The sequence below is a fragment of the Nerophis ophidion genome, linkage group LG09, assembly GCF_033978795.1.
Source record: "Nerophis ophidion isolate RoL-2023_Sa linkage group LG09, RoL_Noph_v1.0, whole genome shotgun sequence".
Lineage (NCBI taxonomy): Eukaryota > Metazoa > Chordata > Actinopteri > Syngnathiformes > Syngnathidae > Nerophis > Nerophis ophidion.
Window position 1 is genome coordinate 65,224,126 of NC_084619.1, and position 18,788 is coordinate 65,242,913.

At 40.9% G+C, this 18,788-nt stretch overlaps 1 protein-coding gene across 1 annotated transcript in view; it reads left to right on the top strand.

Annotated features, from left to right (window-relative positions):
• Nucleotides 1–2,340: 2,340 nt before the first annotated feature.
• Nucleotides 2,341–18,788, top strand: part of LOC133559641 (VPS10 domain-containing receptor SorCS1-like) — a 211,657-nt gene continuing 195,209 nt past the window's right edge. The window contains exon 1 of the mRNA XM_061911585.1: nt 2,341–2,887. Within this exon, the coding sequence (XP_061767569.1) occupies nt 2,441–2,887 (447 nt within the window). The 5' untranslated portion in view covers nt 2,341–2,440. The remainder of the gene's footprint in view (nt 2,888–18,788) is intronic.

Here is an 18,788-nt window from a genome sequence, read left to right on the forward strand (position 1 = left end):
TCAGATCTTGTCTTGACTACCACAATTTATTTTCTTGATTTATTTTATGTTGGTCTGATCTACTCTTGGACTTGGATTGGTCAGATCTAGTCTTTGACTGGGATTGGTGAAATCTAGTCTTGGACTTAGATTGGTCGAATCTAGCCTTGGATTTAAATTGGTCAAATCTGGCTTTGACTACCACTGTTTATTTTTCTTGATTTATTTTACTTTGGTCAGATCTAGTCTTGGACTTGGATTGGTCAGATCTAGTTTTGGTCTTACATTGGTCAGATCTAATCTTGAATTTAGATTGGACTTGGATTGATCAGATCTAGCCTTGGAAGTGGATTGGTCACATTTAGTCTTGGACTTGGATTGGTCAGATCTAGTATTGGACTTGGATTGGTCAGATCCAGCCTTGGACTTGGATGGGTCTGATCTTGTCTTGACTACCACAATTTAGTTTCTTGATGTATACTCTTGGATTTGAATTGGTCAGATCTAGTCTTGGATTTGGATTGGTCAAATTTAGTCTTTGACTGGGATTGGTCAAATCTAGCCTTGGATTTAAATTGGTCAAATCTCGCCTTTACTGCCACCGTTTATTTTTCTTGATTTATTTTGGATTGGTCAGATTTAGTCTTGGACTTGGATTGGTCAGAACTAGTTTTGGTCATGCATTGGTCAGATCTAATCTTGGACTTGGATTGATCAGATATAGCTTTGGACCTGGATTTGTCACATTTAGTCTTGGACTTGGATTGGTCAAATCTCGCCTTGACTACCACCTTTTTTTTTCTTGATTTATTTTAGATTGGTCAGATCTAGTCTTGGACTTGGATTGGTCAGATATAGTCTTGGACTTGGATTAGTCAGATCTAGCCTTGGACTTGGATTGGTCAGATCTCGCATTGGACTTTCTTTGGATAGAACTAATCTTAGATTTAGATTGGTCAGATGTTGTCTTGGACTTGGATTGATCAGATCCAGTCTTTGACTTGGATTGATCACATCTAGTATTGGACTTGGATTGGTCAGATCAAGTCTTGGACTTTGATTGGTCAGATCTAGCCTTTGACTTGGATTGGTCAGATCTCAAATTAGATTTTCTTTGGATAGATCTAATCTTAGATCTAGATTGGTCAGGTCTAGTCTTGGACGTGGATTGGTCAGATCCAGCCTTGGACTTGGATTGGTCGGATCTTGTCTTGACTACCACAATTTATTTTCTTGATTTATACTCTTGGATTTGAATTGGTCAGATCTAGTCTTGGATTTGGATTGGTCAGATCTAGTCTTTGACTGGGATTGGTCAAATTTAGTCTTGGATTTAGATTGGTCGAATCTAGCCTTGGATTTAAATTGGTCAAATCTCGCCTTTACTACCACCGTCTATTTTTCTTGATTTATTTTAGATTGGTCAGATTTAGTCATGGACTTGGATTGATCAGATATAGCCTTGGACCTGGATTGGTCACATTTAGTCTTGGACTTGGATTGGTCAAATCTCGCCTTGACTACCACCGTTTATTTTTCTTGATTTATTTTAGATTGGTCAATTCTAGTCTTTGACTTGGATTGGTCAGATATAGTCTTGGACTTTGATTGGTCAGATCTAGCCTTGGACTTGGATTGGTCAGATCTCGCATTGGACTTTCTTTGGATAGATCTAATCTTAGATTTAGATTGGTCAGATCTTGTCTTGGACTTGGATTGATCAGATCCAGTCTTTGACTTGGATTGATCACATCTAGTATTGGACTTGGATTGGTCAGAACTAGTCTTGGACTTGGATTGGTCAGATCTAGTCTTGGACTTGGATTGGTCAGATATAGTCTTGTACTTTGATTGGTCAGATCTAGCCTTTGACTTGGATTGGTCAGATCTCGAATTAGATTTTCTTTGGATAGATCTAAACTTAGATCTAGATTGGTCAGATGTAGTCTTGGACTTGGATTGATCAGATCCAGTCTTTGACTTGGATTGATCACATCTAGTATTGGATTTGGATTGGTCAGAACTAGTCTTGGACTTAGATTGGTCAAATCTCGCCTTGAGTACCACGGTATATTTTCTTGATTTATTTTATATCGGTCAGATCTAGTCTTGGACTTGGATTGGTCAGAATGATTTAAAAACATATTGTCCACTTCACACTCACAAAGACATTGACACCCGTGTGACGTCCAGGGCCCGATAAGAAAAAAAGACAATTGTCCCGCGGTGTAAAAGCAACCTATTCATGTTACTTCCTTGCCAGTTTGACGCGACGGGACTCGGCTCTCATGTTTGCTCCTCCTCTCGCACATCAGGAGCAAAGCCTCAGCACCGCCCCTCCTCCCGCGCAGTCACCGGCTCGGCTCCTCCAGGTGATGACACACAAACGCACCACTGTTGCCCTCCCGCGAAACATGAAGCCTTCCTATTTGGCGTGAGCGTGGGGGGGTCCTCGCCCGCGATGGCGCTGCGTTTCGCCTTCAGCCTTTTGGTGGTCTCCTCCTCCGCCTGGATCTCCCTAACTTCCACGCTGGACGCCGGGACTAAGCCGGACGCGAGGCGCGCTCCCCGGGGCCAGGTGGCGCACATCGGCGCGCCCCCCCGGGAGTCCCGCGCGCTGCGGGATTTGGCGCATTTTGGCGCGCTTCCGACCGGGCGCTTTGGCGGATTACCGCGCGAGGCGGGAGAAAGTTGGCCCGAGTGGGAAGGTCACGCCAAACTTTCCCGCCAAAACCAGGCGGGTCGGAGCGAGGCGGAGACGGCTCGGACGAGGAGGGACGCAGAGACCTGGTCGGATTTGGACGCTGCCGAGCAGGAGGAGGTCCGGCTGGCCAGCTCCACGTTCGCCCTGGCCGGCGACACAGCGCACAACCAGGCCATGGTGCACTGGTCCGGCCACAACAGCAGCGTGAGTCTCTTTAATGCGCTTGCTGGAATTTACGCACGCACCCGCTCGGATTTTGACGCAGTGTGTCTGGTCGCTTTACTGAATGAGAAACACTTTATTTATTTTATTTTATTCTTTTAAACCAGACTGCCTAAGTGGAGTTAAAATATGCAAAACATAGATCCTTAGAATGATGAGCTGATGCATGGGTGTCCAACTCAAGGCCTGGGGGCCACTTCTGGCCCACCACATCCTTATCTGTGGCCCGCCTGGGAAAAATGGGTTTTGATAGAATACTTTTTTTTTTTTTTACTAACAGCAAAAAAAAAAAAATTACAAACAAATCCTATGTCGCCGGAATTTTAATGTTACATTTACTGTTTTTTTAAACAACATATTAATTAATAAGGTAGGTAAGTGAAAAAAAAGTATCTATTAATTTTTTTAAAGTGCAATTTTTTTCACCAAAAATTCATTCCTTCTTTTAATTTTGACAGAAAAAAAATGCACATATTAAACTTTAATATTATCTGTTCATGCCAATTATATTTTATTGAGGGCCACATGGCAGTTAGGGCCGCTTGTAACAGCAAAAAAAAAATAAAACATTTTTTAAAAATCCTCTCTCGCCAGAATTTTAATGTTAAATTTTCGCCAAAAATTCATTCCTTCTTTTAATTTTGACAGAAAAAAAATGCACATATTAAACTTTAATATTATCTGTTCATGCCAATTATATTTTATTGAGGGCCACATGGCAGTTAGGGCCGCTTGTAACAGCAAAAAAAAAAAAAAAAATTTTTTTTAAAAATCCTCTCTCGCCAGAATTTTAATGTTGAATTGACTTTTTTTTTTTTCAACATATTAATTAATAAGCGAGGTAAGTGGGAAAAAAATACTACTTACATTTTTTTTAAAGTACTATTTTTTTTTCACCAAAAATTCATTCCTTCTTTTAATTTTGACAGAAAAAAAATGCACATATTAAACTTTAATATTATCTGTTCATGCCAATTATATTTTATTGAGGGCCACATGGCAGTTAGGGCCGCATGTAACAGCAAAAAAATAAATAAAAAAATAAAAAAATTCCTCTCGCCAGAATTTTAATGTTAAATTTACTTTTTTTAATTAATTAATTTTTTTTCAACATATTAATTAATAAGCAAGGTAAGTGGGAAAAAATACTACTTAAATCTTTTTTTTAAAGTACTATTTTTTTTCACCAAAAATTCATTCCTTCTTTTAATTTTGACAGAAAAAAATGCACATATTAAACTTTAATATTATCTGAGCATGCAAATTATATTTCATTGAGGGCCACATTCTATGTACATGTAACAGCAAAAAAAAAAAAAAAAAAAAAAAAATTCCTCTCTCGCCAGAATTTTAATGTTAAATTTACTTTTTTAAAAAAATGTATTTATTTTTTTTCAACATTTTAATTAATAAGCAAGGTAAGTGGGAAAAAAAATACTACTTTTTTTTTTTTTAAAGTACTATTTTTTTTCACCAAAAATGTATTCCTTCTTTTAATTTTGACAGAAAAAAATGCACATATTAAACTTTAATATTATCTGAGCATGCCAATTATATTTCATTGAGGGCCACATGGCAGTTAGGACCGCATGTAACAGCAAAAAAAAAAAAAAAAAGAGTAATAAATGGCAGTGGAGTCGCCAGAATTGTAATGTTAAATTTACAATGTTTTTAATTTTTTTTTTTTTAACAACATATCAAGTAAGGTAAGTGGAAAAAATACTATTATTTTATTGACTTTTTATTATTTTTTAATATTTATATTTTTTTATTATCTATTTAAGTGTTGTTTTTTTTTAACAACATATTAATTAATAAGCAAGGTAAGTGGAAAAAAAACTATTTTATTTACTTTTTATTTAATATTTTTTATAATTTATAATTGATATTTTTTTATTATTTATTTAAGTGTTTGATTTATATATATTTTTTAACAATATATTAATTAATAAGCAAGGTAAGTGGGGGGGGGGGGGGGGGTATAAAACTTTTTAATTTTTAAATACATTTTTATGGGGCTAGTTTTTTTTCACCACAAAAAACAGTGGTATGTTTTTCCCCGTTATAGCACAGGTGTCAAATTCAAGGCCCGGGGTGCACTTTTGGCCCGCCACATCATTCTATGTGGCCCGCCACATCATTCTATGTGGCCCGCGAAAGACTGGGAAAAATGGGTTTAAATAAAATACTTCAAAACATTTTTTTTTTTGACTGAATACATTAGTTTTTATTGAGGGCCACATGGCAGTTATAACTGCCCTCGGAGGGCCACTTGTAACAGCCCCCCCCAAAAAATGGTGATTATGGCATATGTATATATATATATATATATATATATATATATATATATATATATATATATATATATATATATATATACATGTGTATATATATATATATATATATATATATATATATATATATATATATAAAATTAATGTACTGTAAATATTGACAACTGAGTTATAAAATATAATATCAAATATCACGCTAAACAGCAAAACAGTACCACAATTTTTTTTTTACAGTAAAAAATGTGGCAGACCACATAAAATGATGTGGCGGACCAAACAAAATGACATGCCAAATAAAATAATGTCGCAGACTGTATAAAATTGAATACAAATTTTGCAGACTACATAAATTGTGGCGGGCCAAGCAAAATAATGTGGTTGGCCAAATAAAATGAATTGGTGCACCACAAAAAATGACCTGGCGGTCCAAATAAAGTCACGTGGCGACCACATAAAATTAAATAAAAATGTTGCGGACTACATCAAATCATGTTGCGGACTACACGAAATGTGGCGGACCACATACAATGATGTGGTGGACAAAACAAAATGATGTGGCTGGCCAAATAAAATTAAGTGGTACACCACAAAATAATTACATGGCGGGCCAAATAAAATAATGTTGCGGACTGTTTAAAATTAAATAAAAAGTTGCGGACTTCATAAAATTTTGAGGACTACATAAAATGTGGCGGACCAAATAGAACGATGTGGCGGATCAAAAAAAAAAAAATTCAGTGATGTACCACATAAAATGATGTGGCCACATAAAATTAAAGAAAAATGTTGCAGACTACTTACAATGATGTAACGGACCATATTGACTGACATGGTGGGCCAAATAAAATCATGTGGGGGAACAAAAATTAAGTGACGTGCTACGTAAAACCATGTGGCGGACCACATAGAATTAGATAAAATGTGGTACACCACAAAATAATTACATGGCAGGCCAAATAAAATAATGTTGCGGACTTTTTAAAATTAAATAAAAAGTAGCGGGCTTCATAAAATATTGCGCACTACATAAAATGTGGCGGACCAAATAGAATGATGTGGCGGACCAAAAAAAAAATTCAATGATGAACCACATAAAATGATGTGGCGGGCCACATAAAATGATATGGCCACATAAAATTAAATAAAAATGTTGCGGACTACTTACAATGGTGTAACAGACCACATAGATTGACATGGTGGGCCAATTAAATCATGTGGGGGATCAAAAATTAAGGTACGTGGTATATAAAATGATGTGGCGGACCATATAGAATTTAATAAAATGATGTGGTGCGCCACATAAAATGATATGGCGAAACAAACAAAATAACGTTGCGGACTATATAAAATTAAATAAAAATGTTGCAGACTAAATAAAATGTTGCAGACTACATAAAATCAATCAATCAATCAATGTTTATTTATATAGCCCCAAATCACAAATGTCTCAAAGGACTGCACAAATCATTACGACTACAACATCCTCGGAAGAACCCACAAAAGGGCAAGGAAAACTCACACCCAGTGGGCAGGGAGAATTCACATTCAGTGGGACGCCAGTGACAATGCTGACTATGAGAAACCTTGGAGAGGACCTCAGATGTGGGCAACCCCCCCCCTCTAGGGGACCGAAAGCAATGGATGTCGAGCGGGTCTAACATGATACTGTGAAAGTTCAATCCATAGTGGCTCCAAGACAGCAGTGAGAGTCCCGTCCACAGGAAACCATCTCAAGCGGATCAGCAGCGTAGAGATGTCCCCAACCGATACAGGCGAGCGGTCCATCCTGGGTCTCGACTCTGGACAGTCAGTACTTCATCCATGGTCATCGGACCGGACCCCCTCCACAAGGGAGGGGGGGACATAGGAGAAAGAAAAGAAGCGGCAGATCAACTGGTCTAAAAAGGAGGTCTATTTAAAGGCTAGAGTATACAGATGAGTTTTAAGATGAGACTTAAATGCTTCTACTGAGGTAGCATCTCGAACTGTTACCGGGAGGGCATTCCAAATGTGGCGGGCCAAACAAAATGATGTGGCTGGCCAAATAAAATGTTGTGGTGCACCACAAAAAATGACCTGGCGGTCCAAATAAAGTCACGTGGCGACCACATAAAATTAAATAAAAATGTTGCCGACTACATCAATGTGGCGGACCACATGAAATCATGTGGCGGACCAAACAAAATGATGTGGCTGGCCACATAAAATGATGTGGTGCGCCACAAAAAATGACATGGCGGGCCAACATTTTTTTGTTGTGGACTGTATAAAGTGGAATAAAAAATTGCAGACTTTATAAAATGTTGCGGACTACATAAAATGTGGCGGACCAAATAAAATGATTTGGCGGACCAAACAAAATGAGGTGGCTGGCCAGAATAAAATGATGTGGTGCACCACAACAAATGACATTGCGGGCCAAATAAAATCATGTGGCGACCACATAACATTAAATAAAAATGTTGCGGACTACATCAAATCATGTTGCGGACAACATAAAACGTGACGGGCCAAATAAAATGATGTGGCGGACCAAAAAAAAATTTCAGTGATGTACCACATAAAATGATGTGGCGGGCCTCATAAAATGAAATGGCTACATAAAATTAAATAAAAATGTCGCGGAATACTTACAATGATGTAACGGACCACATACAATGACATGGTGGGCCAAATAAAATCATTTGGGGGACCAAAAATTAAGTGACGTGCCACGTAAAATGATGTGGCGGACCATTCAAAATGATGTGGCTGGCCAAATAAAATGATGTGGCGCACCACAAAAATTACTGTATAAAATTAATTAAAAAAACATTGCGGACTAAATAAAATGTGGCGGACCACGTGAAATCATGTGGCGGACCAACCGAAATGATGTAGCTGGCAAAATGAAATGATGTGGTGCGGCACAAAAAATGAAATGGCAGGCCCCAAAAAAATGTTGTGCACTGTATAAAATGAAATAAAAAATTGCGGACTTCATAAAATGTTGCGGACTCCATAAAATGTGGCGGACCAAATAAAATGATGTGGCGGACCACACAAAATGAGTTGGCTGGCCAAAATAAAATGATGTGGTGCACCACAACAAATGACATGGCGGGCCAAATAAAATCATGTGGCGACCACATAAAATTAAATAAAAATGTTGCGGACTACATCAAATCATGTTGCGGACAACATAAAATGTGGCGGGCCAAATAAAATGTGGCGGGCCAAATAAAATAATATGGCCACATAAAATTAAATACAAATGTTGCGGACTACTTACAATGATGTAACGGACCAAATACATTGACATGGTGGGCCAAATAAAATCATGTGGGGGACCAAATATTAAGTGATTAAATGCTGTGGCGGACCAAAAGAAATGATGTGGCTGGCCAAATAAAATTACGTGGTGGGCCACTTCAAACAATGTAGACTAATTACAAATAATGTGACTGAACACATAAAATTAAATGACGGGCCACGTAAAGTTATGTGGCGGGCCACATTAACTGATGTGGTAGTAGACCACATTAAATTACGTGGTGGGCCACGTAAAAGGATGTGGCGGACCAATTAAAATAATGTGACGAACCACATAAAATAATGTGGCCGCACACATAAAATGATGTGGCGGACCACAATAAATGATGCGACAGGCCTTGAGTTTGACACCGAGTCCCCAATTAGCCCACAATGCACAGGGCGAAGATGCAAACTCTGCTAAAGTGCAACCCAGGTCTCCAAATGTGAGGTAGAGGTGTTAACCACTACAGCGCTAACAAGATCTTGTTGAATATGACAATGACCATGAACTTTGCAGACAATGCCTCGACGTGTGTGTACATTCCTGGAATGAATTGCTACCATCGCGTCTACGGTGATGATGTGTGTTCAATAATTCAACAAAACCCCAGAGATGTTGATGGCACAAAAGCTGCCACGTAGTCTCTCTGCAGAATCAAATCAATCGTACAGATAAAGGTGAAGTTCGGGCTCAGCAGAATATTCAGTTTTGGGTTTTTTTGTCCTTCGTCTTCCACAACGAATCCTAGCAGCTGGTCCTCTTAACCACTAATAGACGTTTCATGTAGAACCGCTGGAACATGCATGCCTTTGTTTTAACGCAATTTGCCCACGTTACGACCGACACACCCTCACTACAACGAGTACTTCAACCTCACTACAGCGTGTCTTTGATGCATTCAGGTGACTTAAAAGTCAAATCAACGTGAGGCAATGCAGCATCTCAGACCAGGAGGCGAGCTGCAGATGTAGGTGCAGCTGTTACACATCTGTCCCCAAGGTTCATGTAGGACAAGGAGAGAAGGATGCTAACTTCCTTAGCATGTGAGCTAACTCACTGCAATTTTGCACTTTAATACAGGCCTGCTCTCTGAGCTCAGAGAGTACGGGGTATCGGACTGTCTTATTGTGGCGGTCCACTCCCTGTACGATCCGTGCCAGAGCTTGGTCCGCATTGCCGGCAGTAAGTCGAAGACATTTCCAGTGAGGGTTGGACTCCGCCAAGGCTGAGCTTTGTCACCGATTCTGTTCATAACTTTTATGGACATAATTTCTAGGCGCAGTTAAGGCGTTGAGGGGTTCCGGTTTGGTGACCGCAGGATTAGGTCTCTGCTTTTTGGAGATGATGTGGTCCTGATGGCTTCATCTGACCGGGATCTTCAGCTCTCACTGGATCGGTTCGCAGCCGAGTGTGAAGTGACCGGAATGAGAATCATACTTCCATGGTTCTCGCCCGGAATAGGGGGGAATGCCATCTCCGGGTTGGGGAGGAGACCCTGCCCCAAGTGGAGGAGTTCAAGTACCGAGGAGTCTTGTTCACGATTGAGGGAAGAGTGGATCGTGAGATCGACGGGCGTCTTCAGTAATGCGGACGTTGTATCGATCCGTTGTGGTGAAGAAGGAGCTGAGCCGGAAGGCAAATCTCTCAATTTACCGGTCGATCTACGTTCCCATCCTCACCTATGGTCATGAGCTTTGGGTCATGACCGAAAGGATAAGATCACGGGTACAAGCGGCCGAAATGAGTTTCCTCCGCCGTGTGGCGGGGCTCTCCCTTAGAGATAGGGTTAGAAGCTCTGTCATCCGAGAGGAACTCAAAGTAAAGCCGCTGCTCCTTCACATCGAGAGGAGCCAGATGAGGTGGTTCGGGCATCTGGTTAGAATGCCACCCGAACGCCTCGGGAGGTGTTTAGGGCACGTCCAACCGGTAGGAGGCCACGGGGAAGACCCAGGACACTTTGGGAAGACTATGTCTCCCGGCTGGCCTGGGAATTCTTCGGGATCCCCCGGGAAGAGCTAGACAAAGTGGCTGGAGAGAGGGAAGTCTGGGTTTCCCTGCTTAGGCTGTTGCCCCAGCGACCCGACCTCGGATAAGCGGAAGAAGATGGATGGATGGATTACAGGCCTACTGCAATGCAAGCAGCCCACATTATTATTGCTCATACTTCTAACTTTTATTGTTATAGTTCCGCATGTTTCTCTTTACGATTAATACGAGACGAACCGGCCAACAGACCCCCACATATGTTACGACGTCGGAAAGGTCTCGCTCGCGCCAACGAGGGTACTTTAAATAAACTTTAAGGAGGTTTATTTAAAGGCTAGAGTATACAGATGAGTTTTAAGGTGAGACTTAAATGCTTCTACTGAGGTAGCATCTCGAACTGTTGCCGGGAGGGCATTCCAGAGTACTGGAGCCCGAACGGAAAACGCTCTATAGCCCGCAGACTTTTTTTGGGCTCTAGGAATCACTAATAAGCCGGAGTCTTTTGAACGCAGATTTCTTGCCGGGACATATGGTACAATACAAGCGGCAAGATAGGATGGAGCTAGACCGTGTAGTAATTTATACTTAAGTAGTAAAACCTTAAAGTCACATCTTAAGTGCACAGGAAGTCAGTGCAGGTGAGCCAGTACAGGCGTAATGTGATCAAACTTTCTTGTTCTTGTCAAAAGTCTAGCAGCCACCTTTTGTACCAACTGTAATCTTTTAATGCTAGACATGGGGAGACCCGAAAATAATACGTTACAGTAATCGAGACGAGACGTAACAAACGCATGGATAATGATCTCAGCGTCTTTAGTGGACAGAATGGAGCGAATTTTAGCGATATTACGGAGATGAAAGAAGGCCGTTTTAGTAACGCTTTTAATGTGTGACTCAAAGGAGCGAGTTGGGTCGAAGGTAATACCCAGATTCTTTACCGTGTCGCCTTGTTTAATTGTTTGGTTGTCAAATGTTAGAGTTGTATTATTAAATAGAGGTCGGTGTCTAGCAGGATCGATAATCAGTATTTCCGTTTTTTTGGCGTTGAGTTGCAAAAAGTTAAAAGAGATGACACATATGCCCAGGTCAACTAAAGTCCACATGTTACATCAAAGACACAGGAGACAGAGCTTGATCAGATAATAGATCTCTTGCTAAGTGTCACCTTCCTGAGCCCAATAAAACAACTTTTGGCGACCCGTTCAAAGAACATCATCAATTAAAACGAGTACAAGTAATTTTGCTATCACACTACACAATGCATGAGCAAACAATCATATTTGAATGAAATGAGATAACTCATTTACAATTAATCCAACAAACAGACAGAATTAAATTTGGCTCAATTTGAGGAGAAACGCCTGGTCTGTACTCTTGTACAGTCTCCAGCACGCTCTGGCGAAGGATTCTACGTCCTCCTCCTTTATTTGGACTTTCCCTGACCACATGTCAACAGCTGCTTCCAAAGGGACGGGGTCGTAAACAGTTCACAGAAAAGGTTGTAAAACAGTTCAAAGAAGAAGTTCGTAAAAGTTTTCAACAAGAGGTTCGTAAAACAGTTCAAAAAGAGGTCATCTGGAACTTTGGCAGATCTTGCCTTCTCTCCGCTTTGTAGTTCAATCAATCAATCAATCAATGTTTATTTATATAGCCCTAAATCACAAATGTCTCAAAGGACTGTACAAACCATTACGGCTATGACATCCCCAGAACAACCCACAAAAGGGCAAGGAAAACTCGCACCCAGTGGGCAGGGAGAATTCACACCCAGTGGGACGCCAGTGACAATGCTGACCATGAGAAACCTTGAAGAGGAGCTCAGATGTGGGCAACCCCCCGCCCCTCTAGGGGGCCGAAAACAATGGATTTCGAGCGGGTCTAACATGATACTGTGAAAGTTCAATCCATAGTGGCTCCAACACAGCCGCGAGAGTTCAGTTCAAAGCGGATCCAAGACAGCAGCGAGAGTCCCGTCCACAGGAAACCATCCCAAGCGGAGGCGGATCAGCAGCGTAGAGATGTCCCCAACCGATACACAGGGGGGCGGTCCATCCTGGGTCCCGACGAGCGGTCCATCCTGGGTCTCGACTCTGGACAGCCAGTACTTCATCCATGGTCATCGGACCGGACCCCCTCCACAAGGGAAGGGGGGACATAGGAGAAAAAAAAAAAGAAGCGGCAGATCAACTTGTCTAAAAAGGAGGTCTATTTAAAGGCTAGAGTATACAGATGAGTTTTAAGGTGAGACTTAAATGCTTCTACTGAGGTAGCATCTCGAACTGTTACCGGGAGGGCATTCCAGAGTACTGGAGCCCGAACGGAAAACGCTCTATAGCCCGCAGACTTTTTTTGGGCTTTAGGAATCACTAATAAGCCGGAGTCTTTTGAACGCAGATTTCTTGCCGGGATTTGTGGTACAATACAAGCAGCAAGATAGGCTGGAGCTAGACTGTGTAGTATTTTATACGTAAGTAGTAAAACCTTAAAGTCACATCTTAAGTGCACAGGAAGCCAGTGCAGGTGAGCCAGTACAGGCGTAATGTGATCAAACTTTCTTGTTCTTGTCAAAAGTCTAGCAGCCGCATTTTGTACCAACTGTAATCTTTTAATGCTAGACATGGGGAGACCCGAAAATAATACGTTACAGTAATCGAGACGAGACGTAACAAACGCATGGATAATGATCTCAGCGTCTTTAGTGGACAGAATGGAGCGAATTTTAGCGATATTACGGGGATGAAAGAAGGCCGTTTTAGTAATGCTTTTAATGTGTGACTCATAGGAGAGAGTTGGGTCGAAGATAATACCCAGATTCTTTACCGTGTTGCCTTGTTTAATTGTTTGGTTGTCAAATGTTAGAGTTGTATTATTAAATAGAGGTCGGTGTCTAGCAGGATCGATAATCAGCATTTCCCTTTTTTTGGCGTTGAGTTGCAAAAAGTTAAAAGAGATGACACATATGCCCAGGTCAACTAAAGTCCACATGTTACATCAAAGACACAGGAGACAGAGCTTGATCAGATAATAGATCTCTTGCTAAGTGTCACATTCCTGAGCCCAATAAACAACTTTTGGCGACCCGTTCAAAGAACATGATCAATTAAAACGAATACAAGTCATTTTGCTATCACACTACACCACACACTAACTTATTTACAATTAATCCAACAGACAGAATTAAATTTGGCTCAATTTGAGGAGAAACGCCTGGTCTGTACTCTTTTACAGTCTCCAGCACGCTCTGGCGAAGGATTCTACGTCCTCCTCCTTTATTTGGACTTTCCCTGACCACATGTCAACAGCTGCTTCCAAAGGGACGGGGTCGTAAACAGTTCACAGAAAAGGTTGTAAAACAGTTCAAAGAAGAGGTTTGTAAAAGTTTTCAACAAGAGGTTCGTAAAACAGTTCAAAAAGAGGTCATCTGGAACTTTGGCAGATCTTGCCTTCTCTCTGCTTTGTAGTTCAATCAATCAATCAATGTTTATTTCCGTTTTTTTTGGCGTTGAGTTGCAAAAAGTTAAAAGAGATGACACATATGCCCAGGTCAACTAAAGTCTACATGTTACATCAAAGACACAGGAGACAGAGCTTGATCAGATAATAGATCTCTTGCTAAGTGTCACATTCCTGAGCCCAATAAACAACTTTTGGCGACCCGTTCAAAGAACATCATCAATTAAAACGAGTACAAGTAATTTTGCTATCACACTACACAATGCATGAGCAAACAATCATATTTGAATGAAATGAGATAACTTATTTACAATTAATCCAACAAACAGACAGAATTAAATTTGGCTCAATTTGAGGAGAAACGCCTGGTCTGTACTCTTGTACAGTCTCCAGCACGCTCTGGCGAAGGATTCTACGTCCTCCTCCTTTATTTGGACTTTCCCTGACCACATGTCAACAGCTGCTTCCAAAGGGACGGGGTCATAAACAGTTCACAGAAAAGGTTGTAAAACAGTTCAAAGAAGAGGTTCGTAAAAGTTTTCAACAAGAGGTTCGTAAAACAGTTCAAAAAGACATCATCTGGAACTTTGGCAGATCTTGCCTTCTCTCCGCTTTGTAGTTCAATCAATCAATCAATCAATGTTTATTTCCGTTTTTTTGGCGTTGAGTTGCAAAAAGTTAAAAGAGATGACACATATGCCCAGGTCAACTAAAGTCCACATGTTACATCAAAGACACAGGAGACAGAGCTTGATCAGATAATAGATCTCTTGCTAAGTTTCACATTCCTGAGCCCAATAAACAACTTTTGGCGACCCGTTCAAAGAACATCGTCAATTAAAACGAGTACAAGTAATTTTGCTATCACACTACAACATGCATGAGCAAACAATCATATTTGAATGAAATTGGATAACTTATTTACAATTAATCCAACAAACAGACAGAATTAAATTTGGCTCAATTTGAGGAGAAACGCCTGGTCTGTACTCTTGTACAGTCTCCAGCACGCTCTGGCGAAGGATTCTACGTCCTCCTCCTTTATTTGGACTTTCCCTGACCACATGTTAACAGCTGCTTCCAAAGGGACGGGGTCGTAAACAGTTCACAGAAAAGGTTGTAAAACAGTTCAAAGAAGAGGTAATCTGGAACTTTGGCAGATCTTGCCTTTTCTCCGCTTTGTAGTTCAATCAATCAATTAATGTTTATTTCCGTTTTTTTGGCGTTGAGTTGCAAAAAGTTAAAAGAGATGACACATATGCCCAGGTCAACTAAAGTCCACATGTTACATCAAAGACACAGGAGACAGAGCTTGATCAGATAACAGATCTCTTGCTAAGTGTCACATTCCTGAGCCCAATAAACAACTTTTGGCGACCCGTTCAAAGAACATCATCAATTAAAACGAGTACAAGTCATTTTGCTATCGCACTACTCAATGCATGAGCAAACAATCATATTTGAATGAAATGAGATAACTTATTTACAATTAATCCAACAAACAGACAAATTCCTCAAATTTGGCTCAATTTGAGGAGAAACGCCTGGTCTGTACTCTTGTACAGTCTCCAGCACGCTCTGGCGAAGGATTCTACGTCCTCCTCCTTTATTTGGACTTTCCCTGACCACATGTTAACAGCTGCTTCCAAAGGGACGGGGTCGTAAACAGTTCGTAAAAGTTTTCAACAAGAGGTTCGTAAAACAGTTCAAAAAGAGGTCGTCTGGAACTTTGGCAGATCCTGACTTCTCTCCGCTTTGTAGTTCTTGGGTTAAAATAATATCTTTCTGTAGATTATAATACATGAAAGAAACGGAAACACCTTCATGTCGCTTCCCCCCCTACACAGTGGCGTTTTACAAGCCTTCTTCTTGGTAGGCTTCAATAACTTAGAAACAATTATTCTAACAGGTGGCCAAATACTTTTGGCAATATAGTGTAGCTGCCACATAACGAAATGTGGAAAAAAGCTTTTATGCCTCATTATTTCCAGGCCATTTAAAATGTTAAACGGGGATAGAATGACATGTTTTAAGGGTGAGCAGGGAGCGCATAAAACCCTCAAATTGGAGCTGAAAGACAAAACAAGCATGATTACCGCTCGTTCTGTCGCCCGTTGCATCGCATCGTTGATTCTGCGTCCGTCTCCTCGTGTATCATCTCAGCGCTGTGTATTCCCATTTAGCCGCACTAATCAAACAACACGCTGGAAGGTTCTGCGAGTGAGCCGACAGGGCTTTTGTGCGGGAGTCAAATGTAAGTTTAATGGCAGCCTTAAGCGTGAATGATTCACCAGCAGAAGGAGGGTTTCACCGCTCGTCTTGACGAAAGCAGAGATTTTCATCCGTCTCATCCAAAAAAAGCTTGTGGCTTCTTATTAAGCTTCAACGTCGGCATCGTTTGATGGGTTTATCCATCTTGGGCTGCCTTTTCTGTGGAATAAAGCATCTCCTTTCCCCTGCCCTGGAGAAACCCCGGAGGAACCCCTTTGGACACTTCCTAATACGTTCAGGAGTGATGGTCAATGACGTAAAGCTCCTGGTTTTTGTTTTTGTTTACTCACGTATGCCAAGTGTAGAACAAAAAAAACAAAAGCAGTGAAGTCGGCACGTTGTGTAAATGGTAGCCACCACTGTGTTACATCACCTTTTCTTTTAACAACACTCAATTAACGTTTGGGAAGTGAGGAAACTAATTGTTGAAGCTTTGAAAGTGGAATTCTTTCCCATTCTTGTTTTATGTAGAGCTTCAGTCGTTCAACAGTCCGGGGTCACCGCTGTCGTATTTTACGCTTCACAATGTGATGCGAGATTGATGTCGGGGTCGTTCTCCCAGGAAGGCAGACAGACTACTCGGGACATGGCATTTAGGTAAAAACACGACTTAATTTAAACTAAAAAAAGATACAAACAAAAATCGCTCACAGCAGACACAACTTGGGCTAAGAAGAAAGCTAACGCATAAACAGACTATGAACATAAATCAAACAAAACTTACTTGGCATGGCATGAAGCACAAAACTATGGCAAGGCATGAAACAAGTCAGCACATAGCAAGAAAAGATCACATTGACGCCAGGGCGACTGACTGGCAAAGACAAGCTTAAATACTGCCTCTGATTAGTGCTCGGGAAGCAGGTGAGCGGGCATTTTGTCCACCAGAGACAGGTGGACAAAATGAGTAACCAAGGAAACCAGACAAGGGAGTGGAAAAAAAAACAGGAACTTAAAGAGTCCAAAAGACAAACAGCACATGGCCAAACAAAAACATGATCAACAGACATGCCATTTTATTTATTATTGGTCTCGCAGCTTGCTGCGGGGTCGTTCTCCCAGGAAGGCAGACAGACTACTCGGGACATGGCATTTAGGTAAAAACACGACTTAATTTAAACTAAAAAAAGATACAAACAAAAATCGCTCACAGCAGACACAACTTGGGCTACGAAGAAAGCTAACACATAAAAGGACTATGAACATAAATCAAACAAAACTTACTTGGCATGGCATGAAGCACAAAACTATGGCAAGGCATGAAACAAGTCAGCACATAGCAAGAAAAGATCACATTGACGCCAGGGCGACTGACTGGCAAAGACGAGCTTAAATACTGCCTCTGATTAGTGCTCGGGAAGCAGGTGAGCGGGCATTTTGTCCACCAGAGACAGGTGGACAAAATGAGTAACCAAGGAAACCAGACAAGGGAGTGGAAAAAAAAACAGGAACTTAAAGAGTCCAAAAGACAAACAGCACATGGCCAAACAAAAACATGATCAACAGACATGACATTTGATTTATTATTGGTTAGCTTCAGAATAACAATGTTATTAAAAAGAATAAGAGACTTATTATACTCTAAAAATGTTGGTCTTACTTAAAAATGCACGCATTTAGTTGTATTCAGTGTTAAAAAATATGATATGGCTCTCACTGAAATACATTTTGAAATATTTGGCTTTCATGGCTCACTTAGCCAAAAAGGTTCCCGACCCCTGGTCCAGGGTGTTGTTGTCGTATTTTAGGCTTCATAATGCGCCACACATTTTCCATGGGAGACAGGTCTGGACTGCAGGCGGGCCAGGAAAGTACCCGCACTCTTTTAAAACAAAGCCAAGCTGTTGTAACACGTGGCTTGCCATTGTTTTGCTGAAATAAGCAGGGGCGTCTGTGATAACGTTGCTTGGATGACAACATATGTTGCTCCAAAACCTGTTTGGACCTTTTAGCATTAATGGTGCCTTCACAGATGTGTAACTTACCCATGCCTTGGGCATTAATACACCCCCATACCACCACAGATGCTGGCTTTTGAGCTTTGGGCCTATAACAATCCGGATGGTTATTTTCCTCTTTGTTATGGAAGACACCACGTCCACAGTTTCCAAATATAATTTGAAATGTGGACTCGTCAGACCACAGAACACTTTTCCACTAGAGGGGAGGGTGTTGCCCACTTCTGAGGTCCTCTCCAAGGTTTCTCATAGTCAGCATTGTCACTGGCGTCCCACTGGATGTGAATTCTCCCTGCCCACTGGGTGTGAGTTTTCCTTGCCCTTTTGTGGGTTCTTCCGAGGATGTCGTAGTCGTAATGGTTTGTACAGTCCTTTGAGACATTTGTGATTTAGGGCTATATAAATAAACATTGATTGATTGATGACTTTGTTCCTGGGTGTTGTTGATAAATGGCTTTCGCTTTGCATAATAGAGTTTTAACTTGCACTTACATTTGTGAAGTGAAGTGAAGTGAATTATATTTATATAGCGCTTTTCTCTAGTGACTCAAAGCGCTTTACATAGTGAAACCCAATATCTAAGTTACATTTAAACCAGTGTGGGTGGCACTGGGAGCAGGTGGGTA